The 20,146-nt window shown below is 47.8% G+C and overlaps 1 protein-coding gene across 1 annotated transcript in view; it reads right to left on the minus strand.

Moving 5' to 3' along the window:
- Positions 1-20,146, minus strand: part of PLEKHA8 (pleckstrin homology domain containing A8) — a 174,691-nt gene that overhangs the window by 33,061 nt on the left and 121,484 nt on the right. Inside the window, exons 11-12 of the mRNA XM_086942199.1 lie at positions 16,656-16,786; positions 13,219-13,289 (exon numbers count right to left, since the gene is read on the minus strand). Of these exons, the coding sequence (XP_086798325.1) occupies positions 13,219-13,289; positions 16,656-16,786 (202 nt within the window). The remainder of the gene's footprint in view (positions 1-13,218; positions 13,290-16,655; positions 16,787-20,146) is intronic.

Here is a 20,146-nt window from a genome sequence, read left to right on the forward strand (position 1 = left end):
ATGGAGAAATGGCTGCACTAGAGTACTGGAGGTCATTCTTGGCACAGGGCACCCATGGAGAAATGGCTGCACTAGAGTACTGGAGGTCATTCTTGGCACAGGGCACCCATGGAGAAATGGCGGCACTAGAGTACTGGAGGTCATTCTTGGCACAGGGCACCCATGGAGAAATGGCTGCACTAGAGTACTGGAGGTCATTCTTGGCACAGGGTACCCATGGAGAAATGGCGGCACTAGAGTACTGGAGGTCATTCTTGGCACAGGGTACCCATGGAGAAATGGCGGCACTAGAGTACTGGAGGTCATTCTTGGCACAGGGTACCCATGGAGAGATGGCGGCACTAGAGTACTGGAGGTCATTCTTGGCATACGGCACCCATGGAGAAATGGCTGCACTAGAGTACTGGAGGTCATTCTTAGTATAGGTTACCCATGGAGAAATGGCTGCACTAGAGTACTGGAGGTCATTCTTAGTATAGGTTACCCATGGAGAGATGGCAGCACTAGAGTACTGGAGGTCATTCTTGGCATACGGCACCCATGGAGAAATGGCTGCACTAGAGTACTGGAGGTCATTCTTAGTATAGGTTACCCATGGAGAAATGGCTGCACTAGAGTACTGGAGGTCATTCTTAGTATAGGTTACCCATGGAGAGATGGCAGCACTAGAGTACTGGAGGTCATTCTTGGCATACGGCACCCATGGAGAAATGGCGCCACTAGAGTACTAGAGGTCATTCTTAGTATAGGGTACCCATGGAGAAATGGCGGCACTAGAGTACTGGAGGTCATTCTTGGCATACGGCACCCATGGAGAAATGGCTGCACTAGAGTACTGGAGGTCATTCTTGGCACAGGGTACCCATGGAGAAATGGCGGCACTAGAGTACTGGAGGTCATTCTTGGCACAGGGTACCCATGGAGAGATGGCAGCACTAGAGTACTGGAGGTCATTCTTGGCATACGGCACCCATGGAGAAATGGCAGCACTAGAGTACTGGAGGTAATTCTTGGCATACGGCACCCATGGAGAGATGGCGGCACTAGAGTACTGGAAGTCATTCTTCGCACAGGGTACCCATGGAGAAATAGCGGCACTAGAGTACTGGAGGTCATTCTTGGTATAGGGTACCCATGGAGAAATGGCGCCACTAGAGTACTGGAGGTTATTCTTAGTACACGGCACCCATGGAGAAATGGCAACACTAGAGTACTGGAGGTCATTCTTGGCACAGGGTACCCATGGAGAAATGGCGGCACTAGAGTACTGGAGGTCATTCTTGGCACAGGGTACCCATGGAGAAATGGCGGCACTAGAGTACTGGAGGTCATTCTTGGCACAGGGTACCCATGGAGAAATGGCGGCACTAGAGTACTGGAGGTCATTCTTGGCACAGGGTACCCATGGAGAAATGGCGGCACTAGAGTACTGGAGGTCATTCTTGGCACAGGTTACCCATGGAGAGATGGCAGCACTAGAGTAATGGAGGTTATTCTTGGCACAGGGTACCCATGGAGAAATAGCGGCACTAGAGTACTGGAGGTCATTCTTGGCATACGGCACCCATGGAGAAATAGCGGCACTAGAGTACTGGAGGTCATTCTTGGCACAGGTTACCCATGGAGAGATGGCAGCACTAGAGTAATGGAGGTTATTCTTGGCACAGGGTACCCATGGAGAAATAGCGGCACTAGAGTACTGGAGGTCATTCTTGGCACAGGGTACCCATGGAGAAATAGCGGCACTAGAGTACTGGAGGTCATTCTTGGCATACGGCACCCATGGAGAAATGGCTGCACTAGAGTACTGGAGGTCATTCTTGGCACAGGGTACCCATGGAGAAATGGCGGCACTAGAGTACTGGAGGTCATTCTTGGCACAGGGTACCCATGGAGAGATGGCAGCACTAGAGTACTGGAGGTCATTCTTGGCATACGGCACCCATGGAGAAATGGCAGCACTAGAGTACTGGAGGTCATTCTTGGCATACGGCACCCATGGAGAGATGGCGGCACTAGAGTACTGGAAGTCATTCTTGGCATACGGCACCCATGGAGAAATGGCGGCACTAGAGTACTGGAAGTCATTCTTCGCACAGGGTACCCATGGAGAAATAGCGGCACTAGAGTACTGGAGGTCATTCTTGGTATAGGGTACCCATGGAGAAATGGCAACACTAGAGTACTGGAAGTCATTCTTGGCATACGGCACCCATGGAGAAATGGCGGCACTAGAGTACTGGAAGTCATTCTTCGCACAGGGTACCCATGGAGAAATAGCGGCACTAGAGTACTGGAGGTCATTCTTGGCACAGGGTACCCATGGAGAGATGGCGGCACTAGAGTACTGGAGGTCATTCTTGGCACAGGGTACCCATGGAGAAATGGCGGCACTAGAGTACTGGAGGTCATTCTTGGCACAGGGTACCCATGGAGAAATGGCGGCACTAGAGTACTGGAGGTCATTCTTGGTATAGGGTACCCATGGAGAAATGGCGCCACTAGAGTACTGGAGGTTATTCTTAGTACACGGCACCCATGGAGAAATGGCAACACTAGAGTACTGGAGGTCATTCTTGGCACAGGGTACCCATGGAGAAATGGCGGCACTAGAGTACTGGAGGTCATTCTTGGCACAGGGTACCCATGGAGAAATGGCGGCACTAGAGTACTGGAGGTCATTCTTGGCACAGGGTACCCATGGAGAAATGGCGGCACTAGAGTACTGGAGGTCATTCTTGGCACAGGGTACCCATGGAGAAATGGCGGCACTAGAGTACTGGAGGTCATTCTTGGCACAGGTTACCCATGGAGAAATGGCAGCACTAGAGTACTGGAGGTCATTCTTGGCACAGGGTACCCATGGAGAAATGGCGGCACTAGAGTACTGGAGGTCATTCTTAGTATAGGGTACCCATGGAGAAATGGCGGCACTAGAGTACTGGAGGTCATTCTTAGTATAGGGTACCCATGGAGAAATGGCAGCACTAGAGTACTGGAGGTCATTCTTTGTACAGGGTACCCGTGGAGAAATGGCGGCACTAGAGTACTGGAGGTCATTCTTGGCACAGGGTACCCATGGAGAGATTGCAGCACTAGAGTACTGTAGGTCATTCTTGGCACAGGGTACCCATGGAGAAATGGCGGCACTAGAGTACTGGAGGTCATTCTTGGCACAGGGTACCCATGGAGAAATGGCGGCACTAGAGTACTGGAGGTCATTCTTAGTATAGGGTACCCATGGAGAAATGGCAGCACTAGAGTACTGGAGGTCATTCTTGGCACAGGGTACCCATGGAGAAATGGCGGCACTAGAGTACTGGAGGTCATTCTAAGTATAGGGTACCCATGGAGAAATGGCGGCACTAGAGTACTGGAGGTCATTCTTTGTACAGGGTACCCATGGAGAAATGGCGGCACTAGAGTACTGGAGGTCATTCTTGGCACAGGGTACCCATGGAGAGATGGCAGCACTAGAGTACTGTAGGTCATTCTTGGCACAGGGTACCCATGGAGAAATGGCGGCACTAGAGTACTGGAGGTCATTCTTGGCACAGGGTACCCATGGAGAAATGGCAGCACTAGAGTACTGGAGGTCATTCTTGGCACAGGGTACCCATGGAGAAATGGCGGCACTAGAGTACTGGAGGCCATTCTTGGCACAGGGCACCCATGGAGAGATGGCAGCACTAGAGTACTGGAGGTCATTCTTGGTATAGGGTACCCATGGAGAAATGGCAGCACTAGAGTACTGGAGGTCATTCTTGGCACAGGGTACCCATGGAGAAATGGCGGCACTAGAGTACTGGAGGTCATTCTTGGCACAGGGTACCCATGGAGAGATGGCAGCACTAGAGTACTGGAGGTCATTCTTGGCACAGGGTACCCATGGAGAAATGGCGGCACTAGAGTACTGGAGGTCATTCTTGGCACAGGGTACCCATGGAGAGATGGCAGCACTAGAGTACTGGAGGTCATTCTTGGCACAGGGTACCCATGGAGAAATGGCGCCACTGGAGTACTGGAGGTCATTCTTGGCACAGGGTACCCATGGAGAAATGGCTGCACTAGAGTACTGGAGGTCATTCTTGGCACAGGGTACCCATGGAGAAAGGGCGGCACTAGAGTACTGGAGGTCATTCTTGGCACAGGGTACCCATGGAGAAATGGCGGCACTAGAGTACTGGAGGTCATTCTTGGCACAGGGTACCCATGGAGAAATGGCGGCACTAGAGTACTGGAGGTCATTCTTGGCACAGGGTACCCATGGAAAAATGGCTGCACTAGAGTACTGGAGGTCATTCTTGGCACAGGGTACCCATGGAGAAATGGCACCACTAGAGTACTGGAGGTCATTCTTGGCAAAGGGCACCCATGGAGAAATGGCGCCACTAGAGTACTGGAGGTCATTCTTGGCACAGGGTACCCATGGAGAGATGGCGGCACTAGAGTACTGGAGGTCATTCTTGGCATACGGCACCCATGGAGAAATGGCAGCACTAGAGTACTGGAGGTCATTCTTGGCACAGGGTACCCATGGAGAAATGGCGCCACTAGAGTACTGGAGGTCATTCTTGGCACAGGGCACCCATGGAGAAATGGCGCCACTAGAGTACTGGAGGTCATTCTTGGCACAGGGTACCCATGGAGAGATGGCGGCACTAGAGTACTGGAGGTCATTCTTGGCATACGGCACCCATGGAGAAATGGCGGCACTAGAGTACTGGAGGTCATTCTTGGCACAGGGTACCCATGGAAAAATGGCTGCACTAGAGTACTGGAGGTCATTCTTGGCACAGGGTACCCATGGAAAAATGGCTGCACTAGAGTACTGGAGGTCATTCTTGGCACAGGGTACCCATGGAGAAATGGCGCCACTAGAGTACTGGAGGTCATTCTTGGCACAGGGTACCCATGGAGAGATGGCGGCACTAGAGTACTGGAGGTCATTCTTGGCACAGGGTACCCATGGAGAAATGGCAGCACTAGAGTACTGGAGGTCATTCTTGGCATACGGCACCCATGGAGAAATGGCAGCACTAGAGTACTGGAGGTCATTCTTGGCATACGGCACCCATGGAGAAATGGCGGCACTAGAGTACTGGAGGTCATTCTTGGTATAGGGTACCCATGGAGAAATGGCAGCACTAGAGTACTGGAGGTCATTCTTGGTATAGGGTACCCATGGAGAAATGGCGGCACTAGAGGACTGGAGGTCATTCTTAGTATAGGGTACCCATGGAGAAATGGCGGCACTAGAGGACTGGAGGTCATTCTTAGTATAGGGTACCCATGGAGAGATGGCAGCACTAGAGTACTGGAGGTCATTCTTGGTATAGGGTACCCATGGAGAAATGGCGGCACTAGAGTACTGGAGGTCATTCTTGGCATACGGCACCCATGGAGAAATGGCGGCACTAGAGTACTGGAGGTCATTCTTAGTATAGGGTACCCATGGAGAAATGGCGGCACTAGAGTACTGGAGGTCATTCTTGGTATAGGGTACCCATGGAGAAATGGCGGCACTAGAGTACTGGAGGTCATTCTTGGCATACGGCACCCATGGAGAAATGGCGGCACTAGAGTACTGGAGGTCATTCTTAGTATAGGGTACCCATGGAGAAATGGGGGCACTAGAGTACTGGAGGTCATTCTTAGTATAGGGTACCCATGGAGAAATGGTGGCACTAGAGCACTGGAGGTCATTCTTAGTATAGGGTACCCATGGAGAAATGGCGGCACTAGAGTACTGGAGGTCATTCTTGGTATAGGGTACCCATGGAGAAATGGCGGCACTAGAGTACTGGAGGTCATTCTTGGCATACGGCACCCATGGAGAAATGGCGGCACTAGAGGACTGGAGGTCATTCTTAGTATAGGGTACCCATGGAGAAATGGCGGCACTAGAGTACTGGAGGTCATTCTTGGTATAGGGTACCCATGGAGAGATGGCGGCACTAGAGTACTGGAGGTCATTCTTGGCATACGGCACCCATGGAGAAATGGCAGCACTAGAGTACTGGAGGTCATTCTTGGCACAGGGTACCCATGGAGAAATGGCGCCACTAGAGTACTGGAGGTCATTCTTGGCACAGGGCACCCATGGAGAAATGGCGCCACTAGAGTACTGGAGGTCATTCTTGGCACAGGGTACCCATGGAGAGATGGCGGCACTAGAGTACTGGAGGTCATTCTTGGCATACGGCACCCATGGAGAAATGGCGGCACTAGAGTACTGGAGGTCATTCTTGGCACAGGGTACCCATGGAAAAATGGCTGCACTAGAGTACTGGAGGTCATTCTTGGCACAGGGTACCCATGGAAAAATGGCTGCACTAGAGTACTGGAGGTCATTCTTGGCACAGGGTACCCATGGAGAAATGGCGCCACTAGAGTACTGGAGGTCATTCTTGGCACAGGGTACCCATGGAGAGATGGCGGCACTAGAGTACTGGAGGTCATTCTTGGCACAGGGTACCCATGGAGAAATGGCAGCACTAGAGTACTGGAGGTCATTCTTGGCATACGGCACCCATGGAGAAATGGCAGCACTAGAGTACTGGAGGTCATTCTTGGCATACGGCACCCATGGAGAAATGGCGGCACTAGAGTACTGGAGGTCATTCTTGGTATAGGGTACCCATGGAGAAATGGCAGCACTAGAGTACTGGAGGTCATTCTTGGTATAGGGTACCCATGGAGAAATGGCGGCACTAGAGGACTGGAGGTCATTCTTAGTATAGGGTACCCATGGAGAGATGGCAGCACTAGAGTACTGGAGGTCATTCTTGGTATACGGTACCCATGGAGAAATGGCGGCACTAGAGTACTGGAGGTCATTCTTGGCATACGGCACCCATGGAGAAATGGCGGCACTAGAGTACTGGAGGTCATTCTTAGTATAGGGTACCCATGGAGAAATGGCGGCACTAGAGTACTGGAGGTCATTCTTGGTATAGGGTACCCATGGAGAAATGGCGGCACTAGAGTACTGGAGGTCATTCTTGGCATACGGCACCCATGGAGAAATGGCGGCACTAGAGTACTGGAGGTCATTCTTAGTATAGGGTACCCATGGAGAAATGGCGGCACTAGAGTACTGGAGGTCATTCTTAGTATAGGGTACCCATGGAGAAATGGTGGCACTAGAGCACTGGAGGTCATTCTTAGTATAGGGTACCCATGGAGAAATGGCGGCACTAGAGTACTGGAGGTCATTCTTGGTATAGGGTACCCATGGAGAAATGGCGGCACTAGAGCACTGGAGGTCATTCTTGGCATACGGCACCCATGGAGAAATGGCGGCACTAGAGGACTGGAGGTCATTCTTAGTATAGGGTACCCATGGAGAAATGGCGGCACTAGAGTACTGGAGGTCATTCTTGGTATAGGGTACCCATGGAGAAATGGCGGCACTAGAGTACTGGAGGTCATTCTTGGCATACGGCACCCATGGAGAAATGGCAGCACTAGAGTACTGGAGGTCATTCTTGGCATACGGCACCCATGGAGAAATGGCGGCACTAGAGTACTGGAGGTCATTCTTGGCACATGGTACCCATGGAGAGATGGCAGCACTAGAGTACTGGAGGTCATTCTTAGTATAGGGTACCCATGGAGAAATGGCGGCACTAGAGGACTGGAGGTCATTCTTAGTATAGGTTACCCATGGAGAGATGGCGGCACTAGAGTACTGGAGGTCATTCTTGGCATACGGCACCCAAGGAGAAATGGCAGCACTAGAGTACTGGAGGTCATTCTTAGTACAGGGTACCCATGGAGAAATGGCGGCACTAGAGGACTGGAGGTCATTCTTAGTATAGGGTACCCATGGAGAAATGGCGGCACTAGAGAACTGGAGGTCATTCTTAGTATAGGGTACCCATGGAGAAATGGCGGCACTAGAGTACTGGAGGTCATTCTTGGCACAGGGTACCCATGGAGAGATGGCAGCACTAGAGTACTGGAGGTCATTCTTGGCATACGGCACCCAAGGAGAAATGGCAGCACTAGAGTACTGGAGGTCATTCTTGGCACAGGGCACCCATGGAGAGTTGGCGGCACTAGAGTACTGGAGGTCATTCTTGGCACAGGGCACCCATGGAGAGATGGCGGCACTAGAGTACTGGAGGTCATTCTTGGCATACGGCACCCATGGAGAAATGGCAGCACTAGAGTACTGGAGGTCATTCTTGGCACAGGGCACCCATGGAGAGATGGCGGCACTAGAGTACTGGAGGTCATTCTTGGCATACGGCACCCATGGAGAAATGGCGGCACTAGAGTACTGGAGGTCATTCTTGGCATACGGCACCCATGGAGAAATGGCAGCACTAGAGTACTGGAGGTCATTCTTGGTATAGGGTACCCATGGAGAAATGGCTGCACTAGAGTACTGGAGGTCATTCTTGGCACAGGTTACCCATGGAGAGATGGCAGCACTAGAGTAATGGAGGTCATTCTTGGCACAGGGTACCCATGGAGAAATGGCGGCATTAGAGTACTGGAGGTCATTCTTAGTATAGGGTACCCATGGAGAAATGGCTGCACTAGAGTACTGGAGGTCATTCTTGGCACAGGGTACCCATGGAGAGATGGCGGCACTAGAGTACTGGAGGTCATTCTTGGCATACGGCACCCATGGAGAAATGGCAGCACTAGAGTACTGGAGGTCATTCTTGGCACAGGGCACCCATGGAGAAATGGCTGCACTAGAGTACTGGAGGTCATTCTTTGCATACGGCACCCATGGAGAAATGGCGGCACTAGAGTACTGGAGGTCATTCTTAGTACAGGGTACCCATGGAGAAATGGCGGCACTAGAGTACTGGAGGTCATTCTTAGTACAGGGTACCCATGGAGAAATGGCGCCACTAGAGTACTGGAGGTTATTCTTAGTACACGGCACCAATGGAGAAATGGCGGCACTAGAGTACTGGAGGTCATTCTTGGCACAGGGCACCCATGGAGAAATGGCTGCACTAGAGTACTGGAGGTCATTCTTGGCACAGGGTACCCATGGAGAGATGGCGGCACTAGAGTACTGGAGGTCATTCTTGGCACAGGGTACCCATAGAGAAATGGCGGCACTAGAGTACTGGAGGTCATTCTTGGCACAGGGTACCCATGGAGAGATGGCAGCACTAGAGTAATGGAGGTTATTCTTAGTACACGGCACCCATGGAGAAATGGCGGCACTAGAGTACTGGAGCTCATTCTTGGCACAGGGTACCCATGGAGAAATGGTGGCACTAGAGTACTGGAGGTCATTCTTGGCACAGGGTACCCATGGAGAGATAGTGGCACTAGAGTACTGGAGGTCATTCTTGGCATACGGCACCCATGGAGAAATGGCGGCACTAGAGTACTGGAGGTCATTCTTGGCATACGGCACCCATGGAGAGATGGCGGCACTAGAGTACTGGAGGTCATTCTTGGCATACGGCACCCATGGAGAAATGGCAGCACTAGAGTACTGGAGGTCATTCTTGGCACAGGGTACCCATGGAGAAATGGCGGCACTAGAGTACTGGAGGTCATTCTTAGTATAGGGTACCCATGGAGAAATGGCTGCACTAGAGTACTGGAGGTCATTCTTGGCACAGGGTACCCATGGAGAGATGGCGGCACTAGAGTACTGGAGGTCATTCTTGGCATACGGCACCCATGGAGAAATGGCAGCACTAGAGTACTGGAGGTCATTCTTGGCACAGGGCACCCATGGAGAAATGGCTGCACTAGAGTACTGGAGGTCATTCTTGGCATACGGCACCCATGGAGAAATGGCGGCACTAGAGTACTGGAGGTCATTCTTAGTACAGGGTACCCATGGAGAAATGGCGGCACTAGAGTACTGGAGGTCATTCTTAGTACAGGGTACCCATGGAGAAATGGCGCCACTAGAGTACTGGAGGTTATTCTTAGTACACGGCACCCATGGAGAAATGGCGGCACTAGAGTACTGGAGGTCATTCTTGGCACAGGGCACCCATGGAGAAATGGCTGCACTAGAGTACTGGAGGTCATTCTTGGCACAGGGTACCCATGGAGAGATGGCGGCACTAGAGTACTGGAGGTCATTCTTGGCACAGGGTACCCATGGAGAAATGGCGGCACTAGAGTACTGGAGGTCATTCTTGGCACAGGGTACCCATGGAGAGATGGCAGCACTAGAGTAATGGAGGTTATTCTTAGTACACGGCACCCATGGAGAAATGGCGGCACTAGAGTACTGGAGCTCATTCTTGGCACAGGGTACCCATGGAGAAATGGTGGCACTAGAGTACTGGAGGTCATTCTTGGCACAGGGTACCCATGGAGAGATAGTGGCACTAGAGTACTGGAGGTCATTCTTGGCATACGGCACCCATGGAGAAATGGCGGCACTAGAGTACTGGAGGTCATTCTTGGCATACGGCACCCATGGAGAGATGGCGGCACTAGAGTACTGGAGGTCATTCTTGGCATACGGCACCCATGGAGAAATGGCAGCACTAGAGTACTGGAGGTCATTCTTGGCACAGGGTACCCATGGAGAGATGGCGGCACTAGAGTACTGGAGGTCATTCTTCGCACAGGGTACCCATGGAGAAATAGCGGCATAAGAGTACTGGAAGTCATTCTTGGCATAGGGTACCCATGGAGAAATGGCAGCACTAGAGTACTGGAGGTCACCGGAGTAATAGAAGAAATTCTTGGCATAAGGGACACCCACGATAAAATACTGGTACAGATATACTTGAGGAAATCTTTGCATATGGAGCACCAATGGAAAAATGGTGGCGCTAGCACGCTCAAGGCGATTCTTGATATAAAGGAGTACTGCAGTGGCAAAGAGGAGGGGGACACCAATGGAAAAAAGCTGGACCGAACATGCTAGAAGTAAATTTTGACATAAGGTTCACCCGTGCAAAATTAAGGGTCTAGCATATTGTATGGAACTGTTGCTGTAAGGGGGCACCCAACACAAAATGCTGGTCCTGGCACAATGGAGGTTATTTTTGGAATATAGGGGTCACCATAGCACATTTTGAAAAAAGAGGGCCAATTTCTGGGGTGCCTCAGGTTTCACTGGCTTGGCACAGCATGAAAGGACTTGCATATTTAACTAGTGCCAGTTCAGAGTCCCTGGCTTTTAAGCAGATCTATGTGAATAGTTTGCTTTAAAATGCACTTTTTGTCCCCATTTTTTTCAAATTTTGTTGAGGGGGTAGGAGGGATGGACAACCTACTCCACCCAGAAACCCTCCCAGAAGACATGTGGCTTTTTCGGTTTGATCACCACAGTTTAGGACAAGTGCTATATTACACCCCACTACTTTCAAAGGTAATGTCAGCACGCTAGCATAGGTGTCTCCAACAGAGACATGTGTGTCATGTTTTAATTTTAAAAATAACAGTTGATGGACAGAATGCAGAACAATGTCTTACATTCACCCCAGTACAAAGATCTAGGCCTAAATCCATCGTTTTTTGCACTCCACACCACCCTAGGTCAGACAATGGCTATATGCAAATCAGCCTTGACCCTGTGCCTCATGGGAACAGTCCAGCCCGAAATACCAAGCCATGTCTTTCCTAGACCGGAATCAAGCATCCAAGGATCAGTTTCTGGCTATCAGCCTTCTTCAGCCTGGATAGCTTGACTCCAGTGATGTAGAGAGCCTGGGACTCACGTCTGAGCATACCCAGCCCACTCGGGGTGAAAATTGCAAAAATAACAGTTGCTGGACAGAATGCAGAACAATGTCTTACATTCACCCCAGTACAAAGATCTAGGCCTAAATCCATCGTTTTTTGCACTCCACACCACCCTAGGTCAGACAATGGCTATATGCAAATCAGCCTTGACGCTGTGCCTCATGTGAGTGTTTGATTGATTCAGATGCTGTGTCCATCACCACCCCCTTTTGTACCGCTTTTGCCGCCATAAGTGTGGCAGGGTATGCTCAGACGTGAGTCCCTTGCTCACTTTGCCACTGGATTCAAGCAAGCCGGGCTGAAGACGGCTGGAATGCCAGAAACCAGTCCTCTGAAGCTTGTTTCCGGTCCAGGAAAGACATGGCTTGGCATTTCGGGCTGGACTGTTCCCAAGAGGCACAGGGTCAGACTGATTTGCATATAGCCATGTCTGAACTGGGGTGGCAGAGTGGGCTAAAGAACGGTGATGGATTAAACCCAGATCTTTTGACTGGGTGTGAGTGTTTGATTGATTCAGATGCTCCGTCCATCACCACCCCCTTTTGTACCGCACATGTTTTAATCTTAATCACAAAGTTAATATTCATCTTCAGTGATGTCCATTATTTTTATCTCATCCGGGTTAAGGTCACGTGACATCAGTTGCTGGAAGATTCACTGTCATATGATGTCACCTCCTTGGATGTCATTATGGTCAAAGTGTGTGTGATGTCACTTCCACTATTCCCGCCATTTTGGTTTACAGATGCCCAGGGCTGCCGCTGCTGTTGCTTAATCATGCCAATAAAGTTGAACCATAAAAGATTTCTGAATTAAGAATCATTTAAAATAGTCATGTTTTGCCAGGTTTTTCAACCAATAGTGATTCAGTTACTGACTGTGGGTCTAAAAGACCCGAGCGCTCATCCTGGAGTGAACCTGCAAGCATTGTGAGATCTGAGGGCCACACTTCACTAATCAATGATTCTCCCGTAGGCTTCTTCCCACTTCTCAAGCACTACATAAAGAGAAACATTCTGTAAGTGAGGGAACCACAAAGTATGAAGGCTCATTCTTTCTCCCTCTGTAAATAGCAATGCAGTTTACCCTCGCAGAGACGCCCTCTTAAACCATGCAGCAACATTTCAATTTGAAAACTTCTAGAATTAATTTAATGGTAGAGAGTGTAACAAGTACAAGCATCCAAGGTCACAGTCTTCAATTCAAAGAAAGGGTAATGCCCTTTACATTGGTAAAACAAAATAAAAAAATGCAATAACGGTCATCAGCACACAGCATTCCATGAACGTGTGTTGTTCAAAAACCAAAGACTGCATGATAATTACAAGAACTGTAGGCCAAATGTACACAAATGGGGGGAACATCAGGTAATCTGGAAAACAAAGGGGGGGGTGTCCTGTCTCTGCAAGAAGCATACCTCTGTAAAACAAGTAGTGTTCCTGCTAAATAATCACAGACTTGGCATGTTTGGATATTAACATTTGCAAAACCACACTAAAAGACTAAACTTTCACTTACTGAGCGCAGTATCTATGCTCTTTTCTCCGTTCTTTACTTCTGTCAAGAACTCCTTCAGAAATTTCAACCCCCTGTGGAAGGGAAAGGAACAGAATGGTTGAGTTAAGTTTGTAACGCGGCGGATTTGATCCATCCGGATCAAAACGGGTTTATCGCTGGCAGACAATTAGCTACGAATACCCACTTTTTGACAGAGGCTTTAGATTATTTTGATATACAGAAGATACCAGCCTCAGTTTTACTATTGGATGCCGAGAAGGCTTTTGATCTAGTGGTTTGGGAGACTCTGTTCACAATTTTGCAGCCTTTTGGTATTCCATCTCAGATTATAATTTTCATCAGTAATCTGTATGCTGACGCCGTAGCCAATGTAGTTATCAATACGGCTGTGGCAGGGTCGTTGAAAATTAAATGAGGTACAAGGCAGGGGTGCCCCTTATCACCAGTTCTGTTTGCCTTTTTCATCGAGCCCTTGGCAATAGCTATTCGGAACTGTGCTGATATCTGCCCCCCAATTCCATCAATGCCTAAATTAAAACTTTATATCGTGCTCATGATCAAAGCAACAATTGAGGTCCAAGCAAAGGTCTTCCAGTTGTTTGAAGACTTTGAGGCATTAGATGGTTATCGAATAAATAAAGGGAAGAAGACAGAAGAATTGCAATGTGGGAGGGTAACTTTAGATCTTCACCCTGACATTCGTAATTCTGTAAATATCAACCCAAAGAGATATCTGGGTTTTTTTCTGAATCTGTCAACGATTTATTTCAATAGAATTTTGTTCCTCTTATCAAGAAAGTGCAGGACTTGTTCTCTCGGTGGAGTATGCTCCCCCTTTCTATTTTGGGGCGAGTGGCCTTAATTAAAATGTCTGTTCTTCCGTTATTTAATTTTCTGTTTTCCTCAATACCATGCACTTTATTAGGCTTCTTTTTCACTCAGGTAGAGTCCATGTTTACAGCATTCCTCTGCGCAAAGAAAACCCCTCGAATCGGAACTCAGCACTTTATATGAGGATTTGGATCAGGGAGGATTAGCCCTTCCAAACCTAAGGGATTACTATGAAGCTCGTTTTGCACAATACTTATCTAGATTCAAACTCTCACCGCAACCAAACCTTTTTTGTAATAATTTTATGCACTTAATTTGTAAGGACAGTCAAATTCACTCCCCCTTGCTGATTGTTAGATCACCGAAACTAGTGCGTTATAAGTGCCTTGACTGGTTATTTAAAAAACGACAGGCCTTTCTTAAATGGTACTCTTTTCCTGTAATTAATTCAGCCACATTGGTAGAAGGAATCTTGCCCTTGGCAGGGGTAAGACAGCCTTTATATGTGGCGTCAAAACGGGCAGCAGCTGGGTTTAGCAAAGTTTCAGACTATTGGAGAAATGGGAATTGGGTGACAATAGCTGAAATGTCACGGTTGATCTCAAATGATTTTATTTTGGTAAATTCATATAGCATGCTATATAAATATTTTGTAGAATTAGAGGTCTCTTTTTAATTGAACATAGCCAGTTGGTTGATGAACTACTGGTTAGAGCATCTGATAAAAAAACTGGTGCCTGGGAGAAATATCTAGCCTCCATTAAGGGAGTGGATCTTGAGCTGAAAGCTATTAAGAAATGGTCGGATCATGGAAATTTCGAGAAGTCTACCCATATTTGGTCAACTATTAATAAACTTAATTTTAGCACGTTGAGAGGGGCAAACTGGCGCAGGATGCGGTTTTTCAGCAAATGGTTATTGTATCAAACTCCGCATTCTCTTTCGAAAATGTATGCGAACCAGTCCTCTCAATGTTTTCGTTATCAAATTCATCCATTAGCCAATTGGTCGCATACTATGTTGAGCTGTCCAAAAGTTTATAAGTATTGGGTAGATCTATTCAGCTATTTGGAACATGAGTATAATATCCAATTGGCAGTCAACGATAAATTAATTCTATTTGGTTTTGATCCTGACCCTTCTTTTACAGACTCATTGATACAATTATTGTATGTAGCATGGCAGTAGCCAGATCACTGTTATTGCAAAAATGGCGCACCGACTTGATTCCCTCGGGCTTGGAGTGGGGTCAGAAGATGAAATTAGTTAAGAAAAGTGAACGCATTTTTGGACTACAAATGGGAAGTGTTAAGAAATTTAACAAAATATGGGGTTTCTACTTTGATTAAACAAAGGGGGGGGGGAGACTGCTTTTATGTTGTTTCTTATGTGGAGAAGTGTGGCTCAGGGGTTAGAGGCGGCAGACCCGGAAGCTGAGATCGGCCCTGGACCAGGGTTCAATTCCCCGCCTCCGCGGGTCTTGGGCTAAAAATTCCACGGACTCGATAATTCTCGCTCCGGTGCCTTCTCGACTCATGGGTTCACACTCTGCGACTCTGGGCAATAGCTTGCTTAATCTCCACAACGGCCCCTCGCGGCGGGATGCCTGGCTTTCACCTTGTAAATACCCTGCCGGGGTTATCTCACAGGGGAATACCAGGACGGGTTCCCTAAGCAAGCGCCAGGAAACCCACTGCGGGTAGCTGTGCGCTATATAAGCTCAAATACATTTACATTCTGTAGGCCGGGTCTCGGTGTTGAATTTTATGAATTTTTGATTGTGTAAATGTTTATATTGATCCTTGCTGTGCGTATTATTAATGTATTATGAATTTGTCTAAATTGTCCCAGATGAGATTTCTTCTGTCTTGTTTTGAAGTAAGGATGCAATTTTTATATGTTTATATGCTTAGGTTTTAAATTTCCGGCTTCAATAAAAATTTGTGAAAAAAGTTTGTAACGCAGCAGGGGCAGAAAAGTGTGCGGGCTGTGATATATTTGTAGCAGAGCTGGGGTCACTACGGGTAGCAAAGTCCTCAAGAGGGGAGGGGGGGCAGGTCAGGCAGCCACGCTCTACTGGAGGGTGAGGGGGTTTGGGTTGAAGCCATCCCTAGTGCCATACTGTAAAGAGTACTCCAGCTCGGTCAGAAGAGACTTTTGAAATCACCCCACTTACCCTATATAAGTGTGTGTGTGCATTTATGTATATGTATGAGGCACTTGTATAGCACAAACCAAACTGCAAAGTAATAGGGCACTGGACAGCAAAGGGGTTCACAGTAGAGGTTTCTTCAGACATTCCCAAAAGAGAAATTGCTGAACTCTCTGTACACGGTGGAAATTAGATGAGCTCTACTGGGGGAGTGTGGACCTGCTCAAAATCCTATGCACCCTTCCCATGTGCACAGATGCGCAGTCAGCTAGAGAGGTTTAAACCTCCTCTCCCGCCACACATCCACTGCACGGTCACCCGCAGATACCATGCCACAGCACCATGGCTGTGTTTGCTGGCCCAGTGGATGCAGGTGGTCCACTGTACTGCTGGAAGCTGTCCTATCTCAGTCCCATATCTCCACCAATCCCGCCCGGCCGAAGGAACTCTTTACCTTTTCAGCCACAGCAAGGCCTCCGTGGCCGAGTTCCTGACCCCCGCCACGTTGTTCGTCACCTCATGAAGCACGATGCTCTGCAGTGTGTGGAACTCTTCCTTCTGTGTGATGAATTTTTGGTTGATTTTCTGTGAACAACAACAGTACAACATTTCACATAAAGGGAACAGGGCACGCTAACTTAACACTAAGCATTTACAAACAGGATTGGCCCATTATTCACTCCATTTTAGTTAGATTGGATGGGTCATTCTCAGAAACGAGAAGCTGATAGTAAAATCAGGTGAGCTCTTTCTCTGAGACTCTGTACATGGTTAGAGAGCAAGCATTTAATGCAGCATCTTGTTGAAAGCATCAGCAGCACAAAAGTACACCAGCTGGACAGGATTAGCAGACTGACCCTTGGAGAGATGGTTTCTAACTAGGAGCATTAAAGGTTTCCTTAATAACCACGGAGTTCTTATGACCAAAGCCAGCCTTTTAGAGAGGGACACGTGTCCATGTCTTGTCTCTCACATAAAAGGCAGACTTCGCTAGACTTCAGTCCATGCAAAAGCCTCAATACATTCTGGGTTCAATAAGAGGTTTCATTGATTGCCTGTGTTTCCCCTAAGGTCTCAAAAGCAATGCAACAAAAGGTGTCACTATAACTCAACGGTACTCATTTCATTGACCTCAGAAGAATGAGTGTGTGAGGAACCTGGGTTCTGCAGCAGACAAGAGAAGGGGAGACATATCATGATGGGATCAAACATAAGTACCATAGAGGCAAAAGAGGGAAAAGTATTTCAGGAAATAGGAAGCAGGAGCTAACAGATCAAGAGATAGATCATTTCTCTGGCGTACATTATAAGGATATTGCAAGTCTCCAAAGACTTCCATGAAAAACAGAGAAATGAGGCTGAAGGCAGAGTTCCTTTATAAGCTCATGGAACTCTAAGAGGGCAGCATTTCTTAATCAAAAAAGGGCTCTTTGAACATACAGGGGGTTTAAAAAGCCAATCGACTCAGAAACATCTGAGCCTTTCACAGCTCCTGGTGAGTGTTTAACCCTCTCTGACACACGCATTCCCCCCCTCCCCTACTTTTGCTGCTCTAACGCCACGTGAAGCACAAGGGATGGGGGAGGTGAAAGCTCGTTGTTTGCCTTCTCCCACACCTCCTGCCTCTCCCTTTCGCCTGCAATCTACCTATCCCAGAGAGAAAGAGTCAGAAGCTATAATTGATCACATTCCAGTGGTGATGGCAGTGAGCCTAGACCAACGTTTACAGCCTGCCGCTGCTCTACTGTCTTCGGTGGCCCTGTCAACATTTCAATGTTCTACTATATGATGAATACCTTTTGAATAGAGTGTGGTAATCCCAATATGTGCCCTTTTCTTTCTTAAGAAACCACTGTATTGTGCATTGTTATGTCATATTACACTGATTTGTTTAGTGCACTAATCACCGGAGAGGGTATCCAGGCGCTTGGACAGGTGTGTAGCGATGTGGTCCCCAAGGTGCTTATTTCATGGCCAGAACTCAAGAACTTGCAGAACTCAAGAAGGGAGGAGGGGGCTCTGATGGGCTGAGGGAGGTTGTTCCAGGTCTTGGGTGCGATGTAGGAGAATGAACATTGTGTTGTGTGTTTTGTATCAGTTTGGCAAATTCGCTAGATAAAGCCGCCACAGGATGAAACGCACAATAGGAGATGGAAGGAACACTTGCAATAAGCCTAACCACATGATAATCATTCGGGCAGCATTCCAACCCATCAAGAGGATCTGGTTTGGCAGTTCAGGCTGGACTGTCCACACTAGAGCAGGGTCAGGACTGATTTGTATATGGCTGGGTCTAATCTGAGGTGGCATGGTGGCCAAAAGAATAATGGTGTGAGATGCTTCCACAAGCGGCTCCCAGTGGTTACACGTATTGCAAGAAGTATCCCATCACCTTTTGTGCGTTTGATTTACGGCATAAGTTGCCTTTCCTGACATGGTCCACCAAAGCTGCTAAATTCAACCAGAGTGTCTCCTGGTACTTTAATGTGTCTCCTAAACTAAGTGGCTGAAGTGTTTGCTAAACTTAATAATATCAGTTGTGGGTACAAAATGTGTGGTATATGTACTTGTTTGTCAGTGTCTAAAGATGTATGTTGGGAGTACCATTGGACCATTAAGGGACTGAATCATAGAACATATTGGAGCTTTGAAACAAGGGGATGTAAAATATCCTATGACTGCACATGTAGTTGAGCTTGGAGATTCATGTTCCATGGTATAGATCATGTGACTAGAGAACCTAGAGGTGGTTGTCATTAACTGAAACTCAGACTCTGCAAAACAATTTGGATCAAGAGATTGAATGTGGTGGAAACTGGGCTGAATATGGACACAAATTACAACATTAGGTGACTAAAAATATGTTTTATATAATATGGCAGGTTTCAGATTGCCTCTCCATCGATCTGTAACTTAGAAATTGAGGAATTACGTTTTTCATATTATTTGGGAGACAATTGGTTTTAAAAAAATCTGAATCAGCAGATATTTTGTCTTTTCTCTCTTGATAGGACAGGAGTGAGTGATATGACCGTTCTTTCTGATAATTCAGTATCATAGGGTGGAGAGAAGGGGAGAGGTTGTGCATGGACAGTGTTTTTGTAACTAGCATCAGACCCACCTGCAAGCCAAAACAGATGGCGAACTGTTAAAAAGTGGGGCACTCTCTTATCACTGCAACTCTTTATTTAATACCATTGTCCAAGTGCCCCGTCTGTTGCCTCAGCTTGGCTCGGGGTTCTCTACAGCCTTATTGATTTTCCCACGTCCCCTCTAGGCTTTTCTCTTCCTCCCTCTGTTATGTCCCGCTACCAGCTCTGCTGTCTCAGAGCTTACCTGCTTTGGAGATAACTCCCGTAGAGCAAGTAAACTTTACTCAGGGACCTCCTAAAGATGAATGGCTGAGCCAGCAACACAAGTAGTGGAATTAGTACTCTCCAGACTTGGAACAGATCTGGACACTGGGCACACGATCAGCTGATCTCTTTTGCGAGCTAATAAAATAAATACCTAATCTCAATTGTCAATCTGAGAGCAACCATCCCTACTTTTCAGAATAACGAATAATAGTTCCTAAACAGATGCTGAAGCTATAAATAGGGAGAGAAACAATAAATATCATAAACAGTATTAATCAGTACACCTTTATAGTGCAGTTATAGGAGCTGTGCATTCTCTCTGCTCTGATGACAGGAGTTATTAACACAGCTCTAAGGGCTCAGGAGAACAAAAGAATGAGTCGACATGCATGAATTCCAGCCTAGTCTAGGAAGTGTGTAATACACAGATCTCGACAGTGTAATAACCCACTGAGCTGTCCTACAAATGGGTGTGCATTCCATGCATTAAGACGTGAAAGTAGAGACTCTTTGCTCTAGTTCGGGTGATCGAAAGCTAAAGCTCAGTGTCTTCCACCGACTAGTCACAAAGCACTTTGTTCAAAGA

This window comes from Lissotriton vulgaris, chromosome 10, assembly GCF_964263255.1.
Source record: "Lissotriton vulgaris chromosome 10, aLisVul1.2, whole genome shotgun sequence".
In the NCBI taxonomy this organism is placed as follows: domain Eukaryota; kingdom Metazoa; phylum Chordata; class Amphibia; order Caudata; family Salamandridae; genus Lissotriton; species Lissotriton vulgaris.